Genomic DNA, 24306 nt, shown 5'->3' with positions numbered 1-24306 from the left:
TAGTCACAATTTTGCCTAAACAATACATTTAAGTGCTTTTTAACTAAATATTTCATAGCCCATTACAATTCAAGAAGCAGGCGACGGTGACAAACAAGATATATTTGTGACGTGTTGGGTTCTTTTGAGAGGGTTCTTTTGTCTACTTGAAAGTGCTGTTGTTTCAGTGAACGACTTCCTCTGCAGATTAGGTATGATAAACCTGACCCACCTGGACTACGATGAGAAGGTGAAGATCGTCAAGGTGCTCCAGAGAGATGAAATAGTGCTCCAAACCGAATCGGAACGGGTTCTGTAAGTCCAATTAGAACCCAATAGTGTAGTATTACGAGAGCCGTTACAAATGAACGGATAATTAATCCCGCATTAGAGCGAACGTATTTAGGCGCTAATTAACCATTCTTTCGCCGCGCGCTAAACAAACTAACGCTTATTAAGACTACCAGTACACAAGTATTTAAACAACTCAGTTCGACTTATTTAAATAACACAACTTTAGGCCTGGATCTCCTCGCTTATATCCAGGATAGAAAATGTACATTGTTGAACGTAGGCGGCCTGTAAAACCACAGTTTCTTTTGATTTAAATTACTTCTGCTTTTGACAGTTGCAGTGCAGATCTTTCCCCCCAAGTTCAATAAAGATGAAGCAGATTGCTTCAGGGGAAAAGACAATAGAGTCTCATAAAAAGCCCCCAAGAAAACCATAATTGTTGCGGTTTTAGAAGAGGGGAAAAGCAGAAAACAGGTGCCTACGAAATCAATAATTGAAGCTCTCAGCTTTTTAGATTTTTATTATTTTTTGGAGTTTCAATAATTTTTCCGTGAGATAAAAAAGAGTTAATTCTCTTGCCTTCTCGGCCAATAGGAAAATTAAGAAGCACCTCACTATGAACGTGAGTTTGTGATTCGCTCCCTATCGGCCCAAACGGAGCTGAGAGGAATTAATTGTTTCTCTCAGCGAAGTGGGACGGAATAAAATTAGAGAGATAAATAACAGAGCCAGCGACGAGCAGCAGACAACTGCTTCATTTTTCTTGCAAAATAAATTCCATAAATTTAAACAGAAATTTTATTAAAGATTTCCAACTTAGCAAATTTTCCAACAGAACATACTTGTGAGAAATCGACTGGAAGAAGTTTCAACGACGCAATCATTTAACAACAACACAATCAAGTAACAGCTCAACCCGGTTTAATACTACTCAGTGTAAGCTTGTTCATTTAAACTATCTATTTAATTAATTGAACTTTTCAGCCCCCCAACTACTTTAAATTGAGACTTATAGCACAGACAGGTCTTAGGCATATATCTTTGCCTTCGATTTGTTATATCTTTTGTCAAGTTTGACTGGCATACATAAAGAGATCCCGTATTGTGTGATCTGTAGCAGCCCAGCCAAATTTGATAACTGGTGCGCCCAGAGGAAAGAATCACGCCTGAATTTTTGTTTTTCTATCCGATCGGATTAAAATAGTAAAATAACCACTACCACAGAAGTGAAAGCACACTAATAGACAAACAAATAGAGTAATTTATATCAAATTTACGGCCGAAATACAGTAAATTTACATTAAAATAGTAACAGGCAACTGATTCTTTGCTCTTGTAAAATTGTTTTGACCCGGGTGGGGGTAATCTATGTCCAATTTTTAGTTTATTTATATAACAATTGAAGTACTTTTACATTTTATAGTCAAAATTTAACCAAAAATCATCCCCCCAAAACCTATTTAGCCTAATTTTCACCCAATTTTCATCAAATTTATGGTTAAATTTTAGTATTTACACCTTAAATAACCGAAATTCAACCAGATTCTATCCCCCCAAAACATATTTATTTTGACTTTAACCCAATTTTCACCAAATTTATGGTTGAATTTTAGTATTTTCACTCTAAATAATTGAAAGTTATACAAAATTCATCCCCCCATAACCTGTTTAATCTATTTCTAACCCGATTTTGACCAAATTTATGGTTAAATTTTAGTATTTTCACTCTAAATAATCGGAATTTATACAGAATTTATCCCCACAAAACTTGTTTAGACTATTTCTGACCCGATTTGGACCAAATTTATGATTAAATTGTAGCATATACACTCCAGATAACCAAAAATTATCCAAATTTCACCGCCCCAACACCTAATTAAACTAAACTTTAGCCGATTTTCACCAAATTCACAGCAGAAGTTTAGCATTTTCACACTAAATAGCCGATTTTTAACCAGAAATCATCCCCCCAAATCATATTTAGAGTAACATATGTCTAATTTTTACTGAATTTTTGACCAAAATATAGTATTTTCAAACAATTTAACGTAAATTTAACCAGAATTCATCCCCCCAATACGTGTTTAGTGTAATTTATATCTAATTTTCTACACATTTAAGCACACGTTGTTGCATTTTCACATTAGCTAACCCAATTTTGGTTAAATTTAAGCCTTCCTTAGTTGAATATTCACTCTGTTTTATCAATTCCTTGACCCGGGTGGGGTAATATTAATCAAATTTTAACCATATAAACATTATTTTGACTTAAATCCTCAAAAACTAACCAGATTTCAACAAAATTAACGTCACTTTTATCATAATTTAACGGATAATAATCACATTTAAGCCTTAAAAACAGCATTCTTATCCAATTTTAACCAATATTACTCAAGAAAATAGCCATATTAACGTCATTTTTACAAAAAATTAGGAAATATTAACCAAGTTTTGACCACATAAATCTCAATAAGGCCCTAATGTAACAAAGAATAACGGGTTTTAAACTAAATTTTATCCCCGCAACATAGATTTTTAGCCTGAAAATAACATAAATTGATGAGAATTCCCCCATTTTAACCGGTTTCACACGTACAATTTCACCAACAAAGGTTTTAAACAGTGCATGGACCAAACTGGAAAAGTTATTGTAGAACATCTTAATCTAAGAGCAATAGAAAACACTAGAAGGGGTAAAATAACACGATTTATTACTGACGGAATTACCTTTGTAGCTATCTTCTACGTGTTTGAGCATAATTCCCCAGCTAATTTCTATATAACTTATGCATCTGAGAACCCAAATTTTCAGAATTTACTAACTTTGTTAAAAACTAAAAACAGTGTGATCGAGATTCCCGCAGAAAATTTAGCCAATAATTAATTAAAAGAGCGTAAACTGGCCTTTTTAACCCAATTTGTACACAAATTTATCATAGAAAAGTTGTTGTCTCATGTTAAAATACGGTCATTAACAGACTCAAGCACTTTAGAAACAATATTTAAACACAATAATAGCTACAAAAATACTACTACTGATGTACTAAACATCCCGTACTAAACGTTTTTATACTGTCTTCTGTGTAATTTCATACAAAAATACATTAATAAAACAACAAAAACAATTTTTCTATGTTATTTATATGTCATATATTAAAGTAAATGTTCAAGATCTAAATATAAGTATTAAAGTACATAACAAAATAGGAAAAGTTTCATATTATTTAACTGACCAGAACAGAAACGTTTTATGCATTTACCATCACTCTTCTAGCGAAACAGAAACTGAAATCTACATAACTTACAAGTGGACCAACCCAAACTTTAAGGAACTTTTAAGTGCTCTAAGAAATCAGAACAGTGTGATAGAATTAGCATAAACGTTATCATCTTGTGTGTGGATGAGCCACCAAAATAAAATTCCCCCGTTTGGTTTACAAATCTTAAAAATCATTAAACCCAAATACATCAACGTTTCTCCTGACGATCCGAGTTTACCAGATAGAGTTAAATTACTTATAAAAACAGAATTTGTCACACAAATTAGATTTTCAAAAATAAACAAATTTCACCAATACTCTGTTGAATTTAAACACTCTGAAAGCACTTATCCTTGGTTATTAAATTTTACCGTTGAGCAAACCGATATTTACTCTTGGGTTGAAATTTTTAGTACTGATAACGGCAAAAACTTTGAATTTAAAATACAATCATTAAACGGTCCTAAACAAATAAAATTCATAACACAAAACAAACAGTTCAACTTTCTACCTTAGCGTTTTCTACCTTAGTATTAGCGTTTTATTACATAATTGTTATAACAAAAATATTTTCTACACTAATTACCCAAACTAATAATACTTTCGTATAAAATATTCTTTTCGTACACTAAAATAAAACATGGCAGCGAACGTTGTTGCGTACCCCGACATAGCGTTAGAGAAATTTACAGGTTTGGATCCATCTGAAGATGCCCAGGAATTCTTTAGTTTAATACAAAGAAAAATCCAATTCTCACTAGGAACAAGAGATCCTGCGGATGCTGATTTGCAAGCAGCATACGACGCTAGACAAAAAGCGTTGTTTGGTTCGGTTTTGCGTGGGCCCGCAGCCCAATGGTTTGAAACCTTAGCACCAGGTTTAGCATGGAACGAAGTTAGAAATCAGTTCATTACCCGTTTTACTGATGCAAAAGACAAGTATAGGAAAAGAATTGAAGTCGAGAGTATTAAAAGGCAACCAGATGAGTTGATAAAAAGCTATACACACCGAGTAACAAAAGCAGTTGAAAAAGGATGGCCAGATCCAGATTTTAACAACGACCAGCGTAACGCTAAGTGTATGGAGTACTTTGTAAGAGGATTAACGCCACCTATACTCAAGCAAAAGGCACATCAGCGGTTAATAGAAAACGCAGCTACAACTTGGCAACAATTACAGGATCATGTAGCAACTAAAGACTTAAGTTTTTCTGTTAGCAGTGAATTCACGGGTACTGCCTCAAGTAGTATCGACAATAAAATAGAAATAGAGGGGTTAAAAAACCAACTCACAGAAATTGCAAATCTAATGAAAGATCATAAAATAAACGCCACATACAACAACGACAATCCCAGATTCAAACAAAACCAGACTAGATTCTGCAAGTTTTGCAAACGTTCAGGTCACACAATAGCTTTCTGCTTTAAGTACAAGGACTTTAAAAACGAAAACCGAAACCCACCTCAACAACGAGAAAAGTTCACAGATAATTATAAACGTAGTAGGAGCCATTCACCGGGTCAACAAAATTACAAATCAAACAATTATGACAATCGAAATTCTAGGGACAGACAGAGAAATAGTTATAACCAAAATCAATCCAATTATCAAAACAACTCTAGATCAGACTACCGACATCGATCGCCGTACCCATCAAACTCTTCAAATAATTATCAATCATCTTCCTACGATAACCGATCACAGGAACGACAAAATAACCATCGAAACAACTCTTACAGAGATAACAATAGGCAAAATAGTAGGGATAGACAAAGCAACGGTCCTCCAAGATCAGATAATCGATATCGTGATAGGAGTAGAGACCATGACCGAGATAGGACACCTACTAGACAAAACCATAATACTCATTCAAGAGATAACAGTGAAGGGCGAAGCCCTCGAGTTCACTTTACCAGTGAAACTTCTAGAGACTATTACAATAATGAGAACCACAACGACGAGTATTTAAACTAGACAGGTCTCCGTTCATAAACACTACTGATAACAAAACAAGTTACTCACATATTTACATTAATTTATACCAATCCGTCGGAGACAAAAATAAAAATAACGGCTTAGAAACACAGTTTTTATTGGACACAGGAGCATCAAGCTCTATAATTAATTACCACACTTATCTTGAACTATGTAAATTACAACACATTGAGATGAAAGCTTCAAAAAATCATACTTTAGCGGTTAATGGTGAGAAACTAAAACTTCTAGGTCACATTACCTTCAAAACTTTATTCGACATTGAAGGAAAGTATCAAGTGGAAGTTACCACATGGGTTTCAGCCAAAGATGGTTGCAAGCCGAATTTGTTGGGAATGGATTTCCTTGAATCTACAGTAAAATCTATTGACCTAACCACTCCAAAAATTGATTTAAAAACTTACCCTGAAGTAGCCGTCACATTATCTAGATACCAAACGAAAAGCTATCCATACATTAGCTCTTACAAAATTGTAACTCTTGACCAGCAACTACCATTAGCACCAAAATCAACTCGAGTAATATCAATTAGACCTCCGAATGAATTCTTCAGAAAGGGAACTTCCTTCGTAATTGGAAGTGAACTGCAAGCTCAAGGAATTTATACTTACAATGTTCAGTGTTTTAGAAAAGAAAAGGAATTACCAATAATGCTAAACAATCCTCTAAACAACAAGGTTGTCATCCAAAAGGGTCCTATTGGGCACACTTTAGAAGACATTGAAATTAGACAAGACCCAGAATTTTCTGTAGTTGACAACGTTGCATTCATAAACCACCTAATGAATAGTGACACTAATTGGGATCAAATATTCCATGTTAGTGAAAAACAAGGTCCAAAAATTTCAAAAATTCAAAATTTCTTTGCAGGCAAAACTCCTGAAAAACAAAAGAAAACAGAAAAGCGAAAAAGGCAACAAGATTTTACCAACAACTACGAATTAGAAACAGACTTTAGCGACGACCTCAAGGATCTTAAGCCACAATTAGAAACAACTGATGAGAACATCAGACCCGTTGAACTTCCCGAAGAAAAACTTAACAGATTTGACAAAACCGATCAAGCGTTTCTCAAAAAATTTCATTTCAGTCAAGCTGATATCAATGACGAAAACTTAGACAAGTTACTGAGGACTTTAACTAAAAATAAAGACGTTTACTCTCAACACAAATACGATGTTGGAAAGATAAAACAAAAGTTTCATGTTAAACTTTTACCTAATTCAACTTTGACAAAACAAAGACCATCCAAAGTACCATTACATTATCAGGAAAAACTAGAAAACCTTTTGGAACAACTGTGTAAAACAGGTATAATCCGGGAAATGGGTAATGATAAAGAAATGGGATCAGAATTTGTTAATCCAATCATAATCCTACCCAAGGGGAACACAGTGAAACTGGTTATAGATGCCCGATATCTGAATTCAATAACAGACCTTAGTCGATATTCATGGCCACTCGAACCAATCGGAAGTCTATTAACTAGATTAAAAGGTAATTTCTTCACAACCAGTGATCTTTGTTCAGCCTATAACCAAGTCCCTCTAACTGAGGAAACCAAACAGCTGGTAAGTTTTGTAATTGGTCCAAAACAATACACATTTGAACGCGGATTTTACGGCCTATGCGGTCTACCTAATTTCTTCAGTCGTGTAATGACTATCCATTTTGCACCATTAATTAGAAAAAAAACAAGCTATAACCTACATTGATGACACCATCATGCAAGCGCAAGATGAAACCGAAATGTTTGAAATAATTGACAAGTACCATGAACTTTTAAGGAAATCAGGATTGAAAGCTCAACCTGAAAAGACTAAATTTTTCCTTAGGAAAGTACAGTTCTTGGGACATGTAGTAGGTAAAGATGGGATACAACCAGTCAAGAAGCGAGTAGCAGATTTAAAAGCACTTAAGTCGCCTGAAAACAAACGTGATGTCATGAGAGTTCTAGGTTGCTTAGGATTCTACAGCATGTACATCAACAATTTGCATGTTGACTGCAAACCATTCTATGACTTAACCCGCACAGAAACTAAATTTGTTTGGACAACGGAACACGAAAAACTGTTTAACGACATTAAAAACAGAATTAGCGAAGATACTATCTTAGCAATACCGGATACTAAATACCCTTTCCACGTGCATGTAGACGCTTCTTCTATAGGAGTAGGCTCAATTCTCGTTCAAGAATTTCCAGAAGGGAAACGAATAATGTCTTTTAATTCTAGAATTTACACTAAAGAGGAACAAAAAATGAGTACCACAGAACGCGAACTTTGCGGTGTAATATCGGCATTACAAACTTATGAGCATTACCTAATTGGTTCTCCCCATCCCGTATATGTGTACACAGACCATAAGCCTTTAATGTATCTATGGGGTAGAAGAGGAAAACTCTCTCACAGGTTTTTTAGATACCAGTTAGTAATTTCTCAATTCCAGAACTTGAAAATTATTTGGACTGAAGGAAAAAACTTAGCTTTTCCCGACATCCTAAGTCGCAATGTAAAACTTAAAGATCTGGACAAGTATCAACTTAAACACAAAAAGATACCAAATGACATTAGTTTTTACGACGAGCATGGTAACGAGGAAAAATACTTCATTTTGCGTGATAATGAAAAAGGACCAGCAGATGATTTTTTTCCAATCCTAAAACAAAGCATAACGGGTATCGACAAATTCATTTTCAAAAATGACAAAATGGTAAAGCAAAAGTACGACAATAATCAAAACAGACTTTGCTCAATAAACAATATTTCGGAAGATTTCTCGTATGGTTCATCAATTAACCACTATAGGCGTCACCGCAAACATGAAATAACCCCTGTATCAGAACAGGAGGAAGACGAAACGTCTGATCATTATACAGAAATTGATTCCTACCCTGATGAAGGGATAACCGAACAAAATTTTGACCCAATTTCGGATTTTGAATTGTTCAATGAGAACCAGTCACCGGAATTAGATTTTGACAAACTCTACATTGATCAAACTAATACCACAGACTCGGAGTACAGATTCCCTCTAGAATACGATAAAGTTTTTCTCGTGAAAAATAGCACTTGTATAGATAAAACCGAATTAGCAAAAAAACTTCCCGAAAATCCAAAAATAAAAGATGCAAGAGAACTCATTGATAAACTGACAACCTTCTCTAAAGAAGTTGATTTAAATACATCAGTAATTTGTCAAGAACAATTAAAAGATCCAGTAATACAACAAATTCGTCAATTAAGAACGAACAATAACAAAGATGAAAAGAAATTTGAATTCCGACAATCTAAAGCCATAATGTCATACATTAATAACTTTGAAAAACTGAGATTCGTAGGCAACATCTTATGTATTCAACAACAAACAGACGAACCAGATATTGAATACTTAAAAATTTGCGTACCACTGTCATTGTTCTTTAAAGTTTTTCAGCTAGCTCATTGTGAACTGTCAGGTCATGTAGGTTTAGATAAAACACTTGCTAATGTAAAACGATTTTTTTATTGGCCCGGAATGTATAAATGGATTGAAAACCTAATTGCTGATTGCCTTGAATGCCAAAAAAATAAACAAAAACGGAGAGATATCCACGAAGCACCTCTCGAAAAGTGGACTGATACAGTCCCATTCCCCTTTCATACGGTCCATATTGATCACAAAGGACCTTTAAATCCTCCATCGAACGGTAAACACCATTGTTTAGTTATTGTCGATTCATTTTCACGTTTCATTCAAGTATACCCTGTACGTTCCACAGACGCAGTAGACACCATAAAAGCTTTAGAAAAGTTCATCTTGTCCTTTGGAATACCACAAAAACTTGTTTTTGATAAGGGTTCGGCATTCATGAACCAAGATTTTGCGAGTTACATTCATGAATTAGGTATAACACCCGCACCTCGAACTGCTTATGCGCCTTGGACTAATGGTAAAGTCGGGATCCAAAACAAACATCTAGGAGCACATTTCCGAATTTTTCTAGAACAAGCTTGAGGTAAATGGGACGAACTGGCACCAAAATTTGCTTTTTCTCATAACACGGTTCCAAATGCTAGTACTGGAATCTCACCTTACGAAATTGTGTTCGGACAAAAACCACAGATACCTCTGTCACTTAAGTTAGGACTCCTACGAAATTCACAACTCACATGCTCTTCCGAGTTTTGCAAAGACCTGCCTCTTCACAGGCATACCTTGCAAACTTCAAAAAACACCGAAATTGACAAACTTCTAAAACCGACTATTAACAATTCGTTGCTTATGCGAGAAAACCAATTCAAACAAATATACAATAACGCTTATAAAAAGAGCTTAGAAAACAATAACCGCGCACATAAACATAGAAACAAACACAAATTACGCAAGCCACTTGAGGTTGGACAAAAAGTTCTAATGGAAAACCATCAAATTGAGTTAGGAAAGTAAAAAAAACTACATGAACTAAGATCAGGACCTTATACTGTAGAAAAAAAACTCGCCAATGTTAACTATGAATTAACTTTAGATAGCAACCCGGCCACCAGGAAGGTCGCTCATAGAAATCACCTAGTCGAGTACTACCCAGCTACTGAAACTATACCAGAGTTAACCCTAGAGTATGGTATAGATAAAAATAATTGTGACACATTTTATAATAATCTAATGACAAGTCAGATGAATAAACTCAACAGTCCCTTGACTAAATTCTCCTTCCAAAGCCCCACTAACACCGAATATTTCCCCGTGGATAATTTCATACGAAGAGACTCCCCTGTGCAGAACTTCGACCCTGACCGAACACCTACCAATTTCGATTCTGGATTCAACGAAGCAAGTTCAGGTGGTCGTGACAACCCACCTCCAGTCCAAACACACCTGCCTAGCGGCAGTCGAACAAGAAGTTCAACTCCTTGCCCACAGCACAATTCTAGAATACCTCTAGACCCTAATTTAAGTCCTCTCCGCCCTAATACATCGGAACAACGACCTTCTAATTTACAAACTTTAGAAAATAATAATAATAGGCGAACTTCTAGTCGCTCGGCCAAGCCGCCATCACGCTATCAAGCCGGATTTACTTAACTTTGTTTTAGGTAGCAATAAATCCAGTCAACATTTACTGGCAGTGCCTATTACTACAACTCATAGCCTTAATTCCCGACTTGAAGCGCTAAAAAAGAACAGGATGAAAAGATATCCTTGTTTTGAAAAACTCTATTTTTCTTATTTACTTTTAAGTCTTTTCTACTTTTGTACTCTTTCTATAGTTATTAACGCTACTGAGGATATTAATGACGTGTCTAACAAACTTAGGGTCATTCATTATGACTGTTCTAAAATGAAAGAAAATAAAATGTATGCTTTAACACAAGTTTCTCCTTGCAAAATTACACCCGAAAACATTCAGATGGTTGATACACATGTAACACTTTATCAACGGTCTTATCGGACCTTTGTTAAAGCTCTTATGTGCAAAGTCACTGCAATGCTCATTCGTTATAAATGTGGTATGTTTTCCCATTCATCAATTGTACACAACGCTCCAATAATAACATACGATATTATTGTTTCACCCGAACAATGCCTAAATGCTAATAAAACTGGAAAAATTACTGTTACCGAATTTGACGATGATGACATGGAAATTGACATAAAACATGGAATAAAAACTGTCTCCTATAAAAACCAGGGAGTTGATCTTGAAGGTGAATCATCAACATCTTGTGATAATCGTGGTCAAATTAAACACTTCTCTTTTGAAACCCTGATGCAAGAAACTGTACTCGATATTGATCTTAATGACAGAACTGTCTATAACAGTCAAGGACTAAAACTTCCTTGTGCCCTCTCAGAAGGAGGTTGTCATTCGACATCACTCGACCCCTTTGCATACAATTGGGAGGCACCGGAAAATTGTATAGTTTCTAAAAGATTTTCACAAAACGCAAAAATGCTAAAACATGAAAACGAACTTGGTAACGTACAGTATTTCATAGTGAGTGATGAAAAACCGGAGACGCCCTATGAAGGACCAGGAACGTATTCTCCTGCTGAAATGGACATAAAAATTAGAGTAATTGATGAAAAAGAAAAGGTGTGTGAAAAACCAGAATTTATTTACATAACAAATTTAGATTCTTTATATGTTTCTTATAAAGGCGGATTTAATATGAAGACTGGCAAACCTTATAAAACAAAAACTCAACAATTTTTTCATAAACTTCGTGTTGAACCTGACAATAGCCTAAGTGTAAATGGGTTTAATAGGAAGCCTTCAGATGAACAGATCCGAACATCCGACAATGGTTTTGTTGCATGGGAACACTTAGACAAAGACAAGTTAGACTATGATCTTAACCTTGCGGTAAAAATGGATTTTGTCATATATCATAATTACATGCAAATAAAACAAGCATGGAAAGGTTTGGTCATAGAACAATGCGAACTTGACCGAACTCAAAAACAAATGATACTAATGCAGGCTATCCAAAACAATCGTTTAGCTGGATATATGTTAACCGGCAACCGCTCGATGTTCTTAGACACAGATGGTAGCATAGGTTGGCTGTACCCCTGTCCAAAACGAAACTCACCACTTCAGGTTCTTGAACATTGTTATGATAGGATTCCTATTCATTATGATGGTAGGACAATGTTCGTCGACCCAATTACTCGACAAACCTACCCTTTTGCAAACGAAGTAGATTGTGTTGGAGGCTACAAAAATGCCTACCAATTAGATATTGATAATGAAAATTCATGGTACCATTTGATGCCAGCACCTGTTCCTTTACAACCGCCAAAAATACTCTCTTCAAGAGTTATTAGTTCTATTCCAAAATTTACCGGTTACGAATCGCAACGTGCCGGAATTTACACACCAAATCAACTTAAATCTTTTTGGGACAATATCTTGCATTCGGAAGCTTCAAAATCTGTTTTGACAAAAATTTCAAGAAAAGTTCTAGAAGGAAGAAGCATAGACTATTCTCAAAAAGATATCTATGCGTCGGCAATGGGAATTAACAGACAAATTTATCTAGATTCTCGTCTTTCACCTACATTTTTTACAGACCAGTTCAAAGGCACTTTTGGAATCATCACTTTTTATCTGGAAAAAATTGGAGTTTATTTTGCTTGTTTCTTGTGCATAAAATTCTCAACTGATGTAATCGTAACAATCATAAGAGCGTTCGAAATCCACAAAATATCCAACAAAACAATAGGTTTTTGGAAAATTCTATTAGGAGCAACATATAATCTTTGTATCTTATCGTTCTTTACACCGGTATTCTCTAACGAAACCAAACCGTCGGCCCCGCAGAACAACAATCATTTTTTACCGCTTAGTAATTATCAACCTTACAGCACAATAGAAAAAACTTACAAATGCGTTGAGGATCAACCTCGAGAAAATAAAATTGATGAGCATTGTCATACAGAAAATAATAAAGTAGAATACCCAAATCTGGCGTCACATCAACCACAACCACAAAATGATGCAACCATTCGAAGTGTGGTGGCACCTCCTTAAAGCTGTTAATAAAAAAATCATCTTTTTCATAAAAAAAATAATTTGTCTCAAAAATAAAAAAAATTATTTGTATTAGACTCCATAAGTTAATTAATATCTTGTTTAGATACACCTCAAGGATGTTATGCTATGCAACACAAATTCATAAAACAGCCTAACGCTTTATTCATTCGATTTGGACAATACACCGGACAAATATTATCATCAAGTATTTCCGATTTAAAATCTACTGTAACTATTAGAGTTGCATCTTTCTACTTCAGTGACATTATAGACTTGGACGTACCGCATTAAAATTTTCAATACTTCTCATTGTTAAGAGCCCTGATTGATGACACAATTACTTTTGTAAACATTGGAGTCGAATACAAAATTGTTTCAAAGCATCTGAAGAAAAATATTATTAGACTTTGACTTTTCCTGTAAGAGACATGTGTGGATTCCTTCCTTGCTTTTTATTTCTTATAATCCATTTTCAACTATGTAATCGCAACTATGTCTATCTAGCTATTGCCTGCACTCTTCCCCTACTCCGATTTTGCCTCAGTGAATCCGATTGATATATTGTCTATAAATATCAATCGTTGTCAATAATCCTCTTTTCAGAAATAATTGACACACCCTTTTTTATCCTTTTTTTACATTTACATACTTTTATACATAGTTTTGAAATGAAGAACAATAAGTTAATTAACAACTAAAACGCTTCCATTAATGTACTTTTTGTTTCAAGATAGACTCGTTACAATTTATCAAATAAAGAAAACTTTTGAAGAAAATCACGGAGACATTTTCCCTCAAATCGGTATAAATTTTGAGTTTTGGGACACTTGGGAAAACGATACTGTGATTTTAACCCCTCATTCGTTGTATTGGAATTATTTCGTGTATTTAGCACAATTCGACCCTAATAGTCTGCCAAATGAGCTAGATCAGCAACATGATTCATTTAACTAATAGAAACTTACAAATCAGAATCGGAAACCAAAATTTTGAGCTATTAGCCGTATACTATGTTTCCGCTATAAGCATAATGACTTTCGCAAAAAAACCCATGACAAATATTTACAGACTTTTAACTATTTTCATTACTCATCCTCAGTTCGCCGAATTCACCATTTTTCTAGCATTCAAAGAGAACTCGGTATTTCAAGTACAACATCCAATCTACATTGCTTAGGTATCATTCTAAACTATGATATTTGCAGTTAACAATAAATTTGTAGAGTTACAAAAAATTCAACGATCTTTTGATGCATATCCAACTCCTGTACCTACTATGCTAGTAACGCTGAAAGAAATCCAAAGTGAAAAAATTTGTTTAATAAGTATTAATCCTCTTTCAGTTCATTGGAAATTCTTCCTCTTTATTCTAGAAAACCCAAACTGTGTACCTCACAATCTTTATTTTGAATTGCCGAAAAGAGATTGTTCTCAAAACGATTTCATTACTAAAGAGTTGGAAACTATTAACAATTAAAAGCAGCAATGATATTCTCATACCAAAACTGCCTTATACAAATACAATTTTTTGAAAAATCATTTGTCACGATAAAAAGCAACAGAGTAATCCCACAATTAATACTCCATTTTGAATATTTAAACACTTGGACTGATGGAACCATTACCTTAACACCATCTTCCCCCTATTGGACATTCTTTATAAATAAATCGCAAGCTTTAAATGGTTCTAAAATCCCTTTTAATTTAGATCTTCTATAATGCTGTTCCACTTTGGTGAGCGCCTAGTCAAAGTAGAGTCCCTCGAGAGATCTTTCATTGAAACTTCCACAGCAGAGATTAAACCCTGTATAATTATACACTATACAGACTACGAGCGTGGATGTGAGGGTTCTACTCGAGTAACAATGGGAATGATGCACTGGGAATTCTTTCTTGCACTCATTGATATCGAAGAGCCTTTCCCAGTCAATTTGAGCGCTCTCCAGTAAAGTAAATTGTTTCACATAACTTTCTCTCCCCAAAAAATAATTTTTTTCCCTTGCTCATTACTCCTATCCTTTTTTTCTGATCAATTTGTTCTTTTTCCCTCATTTCTTTTCAAATTGTTAAAAATAAAATGATTTTGTTCATTGGTAAGGAAAAAGTTAAAATTGTTAAAGCAGAAAGATGGTTTACTATCTGTTTTACACAATATAAAGCATGTATCAAAATAACTTATATGTTCCTAAGCACAGGTACCATTAATCATTATTACATTTATCCAAACGAGAAACACTGGAATTTCTTTTTTGCTGTTGCAGATCTAAATGTAACTATCCCCAACGAACTTGAACACCATGGATTAGAAATCGCATACCCAGATCTCTCTGATTTATCCATATAATGGGAAACATTTTGAAAATATTATCTCAGCAACCACAAATTGACTCAACCCCAAAAATCGAATGTCCTATTTGTTACCTCCCTTGTCGTCAATTTAAAAAATTGCACAAAAACCCAAACGGTCAATCTCCCCATTTTGCTTGCATTCCCTGTAGAAATGAATTATTTAAATATTGGAACCAACCTAAATGCCCCATTTGCGTAACTCCCATTTATACAATCAGTCATTGCCATTATTTCCAGTGTGATTCTTGTCAAGAAATCAAAAAGTTATCCACTTGCCACAGCCACTTCAAAAGCCTACACCCTGAAAAATCAATTTGTTTGCAGTGTATGACCTTCACAACTACTAAATGCCCCTTATGCAAACACACAATTGACCCAAACAACCCGTGGTAAAATCCTTGATTCAAAACTACCTTCACAAATTATCCAAAATGTTTATCCCCAAAGTACTTGATTTTTTTTTAATGGCCCTCATGATTATTGCAGCAGCCTTCTCCTTCGTTTTAACCGTTTTCCTCGTTGTTGTAAGTATTCCTTTCAATTTTTTGATATTAGTAGTTATATTAGTAATAGACCAAACAATAAAATCCCAAAATAATCAACAACCAAATCCTCCAACCATACCAGTCCCATAATCCCCTCCAATAACAATCTTCCAGAAATGAATACAATTGACAAAGAAACCAATACTATAGAATCCAAACCGGTCTCATTAATTTGTTTATGCTGCAGACGCGAAACAATTGTTTTCAAGAAATTACACGAAAACCCCCCTAACGAACTACCCCACGTAATGTGTCTGCTCTGTTACCAATATGTTATAAAAGATATGGGCTATGATTTTTGTCCAAAATGCTCTAAATTTAATGTTATCTTTTCAATCTTTAACTGGTTTCAATGTGATATTTGCAAACAAACAAGATTTCAATACTCTGTTGCAAAAACGTTTCATCACAGTGATCATAAGCCCGTCAACTTTTGTAAATTTTGCGTAGAAGATTATGAATTATGCCCTCGTTGCGAAAAAACAACCACATAATCTAAAATGCGTCCAAGAACATCCAAAATTTTACTTCTTTCCCTAGTTTTATTTTTAATCCAATCGATATCCCTAATTCAACTCAGTTTTTACCAGGAACAAGTCACCTCCTTCACCCTAGTTCTGCACTACTCATTGAATTGACAAAATGCAACCCATAACATTGTTTATTCTTCTATTTGTTCTCTTATGCGCATTGGCAATATCCCTTTTTATTAATAACTACCTCCTTTCCGCAATTCGCCAAATTTTCTCCAGATACTAAAAATGACCAATCTAGACCTATCCACAAAAATATTTATCCTAATCCTAATTACCTTGCTTACCATATCGTTCCTCATTAATCTCATCCTACTGCAGTTTCTCAAAGGTTTTCCTGTTTCTATCTAAGGGAAATAAGAGAACAGTCACTCGATGGGTCTTTCACAATCCCTATTCGACGGTTTCCGTTGGTTCTATCCCCATAAGGACATTATCTGCCCCATATGTTCACGGAAACCCGTTATTGTAGAAAAACTGCATAAACAATTTCCCAGAGAAAATCCTCACTATGTATGTATTCCTTGCAGAAAGGCACTTTTTAAAAGATACCCAAACCCTAAATGTCCCATTTGTCTTCGACCTTGTCTTCCCGTCCTGATCACATCCTACTTTCATTGCAATTTATGCAAAAAAATGAAAACAGAATTAGGAGTAACAAAACACCCACATTTTTCCCAACATGACAAACACCGATTCTGTCGAGTGTGCATAAATAAGCTGACAAGATGTCCCATTTGCAAAAATTTTCTTTAGACGACGTTGTCTAATAAACCAAAAACACTCAAGCCCAAACGATCTTTTTTTCTCTCTTTTAACTTTTCCTCGGGAAGGGGTTACCTCAGCTTTCTCCAGCCTGCCCCCCTGGCTTTTGAACCTAAATAATTCAGAACACTAACACGATAACTGAAATTTCCAAAAACGACCCGAAAAATTTCCTTCTTTCAGCTAAAGCAAGGTTGTCTCCCCAGCTGCACGGGTCGTTGCAGCCGTGTTAGTGTGACGCACGCCCCAAGACTCACACCTCCGGGCAGCGGAGAAAGACGTACTTGTGCCAGGGCTGCCCGCCTGGCATAAGTATAAAAATTTTTTTTATTATTGCCCCCCTCCCTTTATTAAAGTTAACTTTGCATTTAGCAAAACAAAAACTTTTCTACCAAACTTTAAAAACAAATGCATTTAGCATTATAATTTTTAAGTAAAGCAGTTAGCAACAAAACCTTACAAAAACATTTTTTACAATAGAATACTTTTTTATATTAGCAATACAATTGCAAACTTGAAAAGAAGCCATAATGTGTGATATTGATGACACAGGCTAACCAAAATCAAATAATTTTAGATCATCCACAAGGAAACACTAACAATGACTACCAGACCCACTCTCGCAAGCGTAATAATCCCCAGTCAACATCAACAAGTGACAACACAACAAGAACAAACACAAACCCATTCTTCCCAGCCTCCTATTTTCTCAAAGCCTCCATTTAAACCTCAGAACACACAACAAGTTACTACAACTATTGCATCTCCATCAACTTCCAGTCAATATGATCCCGAAAACAACTGGCAAATTAGCAGAAAGAGACAATTCCCACTCCAACAAATTAGCAATCACAAAAACAAAATTATTAAGATGAACAACATTGAAGATCTCGTTCCCGACGCTATCAGGAAAATACCCTCAGAATGTTTGAAATTACAGAATCCGCGAGAGGAAAACATGAATAAAGAAAACCCGAGGTACGTTAACACCCTCCTCTATTTCCTGAAACCAAACTACAACAAATTTGAGGTTGCTAGTAAAATAAACATCATCCAGTCAAATGGACATCAACAGATACTAGTCAACAGCGAAAAGCTTCCAGTTCTGAAAACCTTCTCGCTCCCCACAGAAAACAACAAGTGGAGAATTAAAAATCGCGACCCTAAGAATGGCACTTATACCCTTAGGAATAACATGCTCGACACATATATTGAAGTCCCCTACGATGCCATTTCCGCTTTTCCTGTCGACATGCCAGAACTATCAAATATCAACACCAGTAGTTTAATAGAGGAAAACACCAGATTCAGGCAGGAACTATTTCAAAAGGAAACGGAGTTGCAAGAATTGCAACTGAAATTTGAACAACTGAAAATGGAATCACAGAAACCACCTGAGGAGAAGCAACTACCTAACGACTATTGGCGGCGCCAATATGTCGTTGCCCATCAACTCCAAAAAACCAGCGAATCAAATGCACAAACTATGTTAAAAACGTTCTCCTTGAAACATCTAGAAATAACAAACGCCAACAAAAAACTTGGAGAAAAGAATCTGGAGCTAGGAAAGAAAATAACACAATTAATGAAGGAAAACGAAGAACAAAAAACCAAAATTTCCGAGCTCAAAAGGAGAGTTAAAAAACACAAAAAGCGACAGTCAATGGATAAGGACAAACCAACTGAGGACGATATACAAGAGGTTCATTTGATCGAAGACGATGGTAACAGTCCGATGCCAAGCCCAGTCATTTTGCCCCCAGAATTTTTTGAATAATACAGCACAACATTATCGCCCTTTGCGATTAATTTTATAGCATTACATTGTCGCCCTTTGCGATTAATTTCATAACTGTCTGAACTTGTAGTAACTCATTTATATGTCTCAAGCGCAATAAAATTATATACGATGCAATATATTTCTTTTTTTAATCATTTTCTTTTCTATCATAAAAATCGGGGTGAGCTGTAGTATTACGAGAGCCGTTACAAATGAACGGATAATTAATCCCGCATTAGAGCGAACGTATTTAGGCGCTAATTAACCATTCTTTCGCCGCGCGCTAAACAAACTAACGCTTATTAAGACTACCAGTACACAAGTATTTAAACAACTCAGTTCGACTTATTTAAATAACACAACTTTAGGCCTGGATCTCCTCGCTTATATCCAAGATAGAAAATGTACATTGTTGAATGTAGGCGGCCTGTAAAACCACAGTTTCTTTTGATTTAAATTACTTCTGCTTTTGACAGTTGCAATGCAGATCTTTCCCCCCAAGTTCAATAAAGATGAAGCAGATTGCTTCAGGGGAAAAGACAATAGAGTCTCATAAAAAGCCCCCAAGAAAACCATAATTGTTGCGGTTTTAGAAGAGGGGAAAAGCAGAAAACAGGCGCCTACGAAATCAATAATTGAAGCTCTCAGCTTTTTACATTTTTATTATTTTTTGGAGTTTCAATAATTTTTCCGTGAGATAAAAAAGAGTTAATTCTCTTGCCTTCTCGGCCAATAGGAAAATTAAGAAGCACCTCACTATGAACGTGAGTTTGTGATTCGCTCCCTATCGGCCCAAACGGAGCTGAGAGGAATTAATTGTTTCTCTCAGCGAAGTGGGACGGAATAAAATTAGAGAGACAAATAACAGAGCCAGCGACGAGCAGCAGACAACTGCTTCATTTTTCTTGCAAAATAAATTCCTAAATTTAAACAGAAATTTTATTAAAGATTTCCAACTTAGCAAATTTTCCAACAGAACATACTTGTGAGAAATCGACTGGAAGAAGTTTCAACGACGCAATCATTTAACAACAACACAATCAAGTAACAGCTCAACCCGGTTTAATACTACTCAGTGTAAGCTTGTTCATTTAAACTATCTATTTAATTAATTGAACTTTTCAGCCCCCCAACTACTTTAAATTGAGACTTATAGCACAGACAGGTCTTAGGCATATATCTTTGCCTTCGATTTGTTATATCTTTTGTCAAGTTTGACTGGCATACATAAAGAGATCCCGTATTGTGTGATCTGTAGCAGCCCAGCCAAATTTGATAATAGCTAAACGTAAAAAAATCATCGGTTTAATTAGCTTTAAAAGCCAAAAATTGTTGGTATGTTCGGTTTAAAAGAGTAAAAAGGATGCTCGTTAATGTGCGTTTGCACATGATTTTCCGACCCGAGCTCATCTGCATTTTTGACTTAATTGTTACACCACCGAACTACTAATTGAAATACATAACACCACGCCTCATTACAGCGCTTAAAAGATCTGCCAATAGAAAGACTACGAGAAAAAAACAATCACCAAAATAAGCAAAAGCAAAAACTTTTCAGTGAATGTGCTAAAAGAAGAGAAAAGGAAACACAAATATTGACCACCCACAAAATTTTATAAAAACGCATATTGTCCAACAAACAAAACATGAGTTGCGACATGACATCAATGAAAAAATAGCTTTTGAATTACAAGAAATTGGATGGAATTTCTGAATGATGAGAGTAAATTACAAGCTGACGAAAAGAACAAAAACTGAAAAGTATAATAAATCTTTGAGAACGAACAATATCGTAAACTTTAATACTATTTGCTATAAACTGAGTGTATTGAGCAAAATCATTTATTCAATATTCATTCAGAAGCCTATGAGACCAGTCAGCATTTTACGACTACATGAAGAATTAAAATATGGCAAAAATTGAAGATTCAAAAAAATTTGAGCGAGAAAAGTGTCGAAGCCAATAAAAAAGAGAAAAGTTTTGGTAAAAATTTTTCTAATCTTATTTGAATTTTCATCAGCAATTGGGTTTTTCTTTTTTAACAATATGATTTCAAACAATCAACGAGTATGAACAAATGTAATAAAAGCACGAAATTTTTGAGAAAACCTGTTATATCAACAACGTTAAATTCAATAGCTTTCAATAGAAGACAAAAAATACGGTAAGTAATACCTCAATAAGAAAGCAACGGGGTTTGTCAATCATAAGTCATCAAAAGAACAGCACCATAAATCTAATGATTATGAAAACAACAACAAATACATGCAAAAACCAAAATTCATAAGAAAAGTGCAAGACGAAAGCGTCGAAGCCATTTAAGCCATAGGAGTTTCTCTGAAAACTTTATCTTTGACCCATTGAACGTCTCCTATGAGCCAGTGGGAACTGCCAGTACGAAGATAAAGAGATAAAATTTCAAAAAGAATCAAAATTACAAAAATAATTTAATTTTTTTTTTGAAATTATTAAAACTAGTGGCATCGAAGTCATAAAGCAAATAGTTAGCAGATAAAATAGCTTACCAGATTAATTTAAATGCAATTTATAGAAAGGGGGTCCTGTCAATACTGAGACCGAGTCACAATTCATGAAAACATGTTTTATAATGGTTACTGTCCAAAAAAGATTTTTTTAAGTCTTAACAGCCATTAAATTTAATAGCTCTCAATGAAAGTCTAAGAATGGGCAAAAATATGCCTCGATACGGAGAAAAGGGTGTTTGTCCTTCCTATTTCATCAATATGACATCACAAAAAGTCTTATGATTATGAAAACAACATTAAAATCAAAAATTTAGTATAAAAGTGCAACTGTCGAAGCCAATTAAATCATAAATTTTTCTCTGAAAGCTTTATAAATGACCCAGTGAACGCCCTCTATAAGCCACCGAGGATTATCAATAACAGTATATTGTGATAAAATTTCAAAGTGAACCAAAATAACAAAAAAATTCAAAGTTTGAAAAAAATTGAAAACTCGTGGCATCGAAACCATAAAACCAATAGTTATAAGAAAAAACCACTTGCCAGATTCATTTTAGTTGGGGTAGAATAGATGGAGGCCATGCATTACTTAGACTGACTTACAGTTCACGAAAAAATTTTAAGTTCGGTTAATGTCCAAAAAATTCTAAAAAATTTTAAAGTTTTAAGCCGTTAAATGCAAGTGCTTTCAACGTAAGTAAAGAATACACTACCTTATGCCTCAATTCGAAGATATTGATGTTTCTTGTCAATATTGATGTTTGTTTTATCGATAAGACAACACAAAATTTCATGTGGTTATGAATACAACGATGAACACAGGGAAAAATAAAAAAGCAGCAGAAATTTGAAAAGAAAGTACCGAAGCATTTTAAAACCATAATTTTTTCTCGGGAAACTTTATCTATGATCCATTGGACGTCTTTTTAAGCCAATGAGAACGGCCAATATGAAGATAATGAGATAAGATTTAAAAAGGAAATCGAATTACAAAAATATCATAAAATTTTTTTGGATTTAATCTGTCATTAATGAGACTAACTTACTACCCATGAAAATTAGTTTAATATGTTTTACTTTTCAAATAAAATTTTGAAAAAAAAATTATTAAAATCTTGACAGCCTTTAGTAGTCCACTCAAAGCCCTATATAGTATTACCTAATGCACCTTCGAAAGCCGATTGCACTTTTAGTTGGCAAGTTTATGCAATAGGACTCCCAAAATTTAGTAAAATCTCAAAGAAAGTCAAATTTTCATTAAAAATTTAAAAAAAAATTGAGTTGAAGACAAAAGAACATGTGTGATGCCTGTAAAACAAAATTGTTTTCATTGGGAATCATTTGACTATAAATAACGTTTTTCATTAACGGAACCTCGATTTGAAAATCACAAGTCTCTAAGTGACTAGACAAAAATAATAAAAAGCAAAAGTTTTCTAAAAAAACAGCTCTCAAATTGAATTCGAGTTTTTTTATAGTAAACCTCTCCACGGGACCAGAACTAGCTTTTTTTTATCGGTCTAATGGTAACAAAAAATTGTTTCCTTTTGAAGCATGAAATGTAATTTTGAAATGATTTTTTTATAGAAAAGCCTTAATTGCAACAAAAATTACGCTCAATTGAACAAAAGCATCCTAAAAGTGAACAAAATATCACATGCTCACACAAAACCTTGAAACACGATAACTCTTTCAAAAATCTTTCTAATTTCGAGTTCTACGCTTGACGAGCTTTCTAATGATACCACTCACATTTCTCTACGATGAATATATCGATCGGCCAAAATTGTCTGAACAAAAAACCCATTTGAGTATAGAGTACCTCCCCCCACGTGGGGTCGGAACAAAAAGTCTTCGGCGTGTTTGCTTTTTACCTAAAAATTCTTCGGTATGTTTGAATTTAAACAAAAAAAATCTTTGGTTTTATACCTAACAATTTGTCTATATGTTCGGTTCATTGCGCCGAATTCACCAGAAATCATATAAGAATTCAACGCTAGTAAAATCTTACGATCGAAAACGATTTCTTTTTTACAAATGTTGGTCAAAAACGTTCAGAATTGATCCGAATTGTCATTTCCTAACACATTTTGATCGTTTTTGATCCATCATGCCAGCTGGTGACGTTTAAAGCCGATCCTATCTTACGATGGAAACCGAATATAAGAAACCGGATATACCTACAAAAGAATTATCTTTAAAAGCTAACATACCGAATCTAAGAGACAGAAAAAACTGACTGTTTCTCACATTTTAAACCAAATAAAACGAACATGCCAATTTGTTACGTGAAAACCAAACATTTCTTACATCATTTTTGTTTGGTCTTCTGAACAGTCGTATGGACAGAGCCATTCATTCCATCGTACTAGAATTTTAACTATTGAGACTTCCAGCTTCTATCTGCAACAGCATATTTTTAAAGAACAAATTGAAACAAGTTATATTGCTGACCTAAATTTTGTATACGTAATTTTACAACATCGTAAATTTTAATTGTCTTGAAAGAGCGTCTGTTGTTTTTCCATGCTCAACTTCATTAACCACAAACATTGCTTGCTCAAAATGGACGATAAATCTGACTGATAATTGAATCATACCCACCATCTAACACGATATTATAATATAAAGTTGGCTCTCAAATTTTTATGAAAGGTTTCTATTAATATCAGAGAAAAAATTCGCGGAGACTATTCCGACTCAAGCAGAAGCAATTTTTCGTTTAGATAAGAATTGATTACTCTGCATTTAGGGATTTTTTGCCACCATCAACAATATTTTCCCCAAAAAGACGTAGAC

General features: G+C 34.5%; 1 protein-coding gene across 10 annotated transcripts in view; it reads left to right on the top strand.

The window, feature by feature from the left end:
- The window catches only part of LOC142358757 (uncharacterized), a 150719-nt gene that overhangs the window by 58185 nt on the left and 68228 nt on the right, over nt 1-24306 (top strand). For all 10 annotated transcript variants that reach the window (XM_075410328.1, XM_075410324.1, XM_075410321.1 and 7 more), the window contains one exon: nt 168-294. In XM_075410328.1, the coding sequence (XP_075266443.1) occupies nt 168-294 (127 nt within the window). The remainder of the gene's footprint in view (nt 1-167; nt 295-24306) is intronic.

This window comes from Convolutriloba macropyga, chromosome 2 (assembly GCF_964194025.1).
Source record: "Convolutriloba macropyga chromosome 2, txConMacr16.3, whole genome shotgun sequence".
Taxonomy (NCBI): Eukaryota; Metazoa; Xenacoelomorpha; order Acoela; family Convolutidae; genus Convolutriloba; species Convolutriloba macropyga.
The sequence above is the reverse complement of the archived record's forward strand: the minus strand, read 5'-3'. Positions and strand labels throughout refer to the sequence as shown.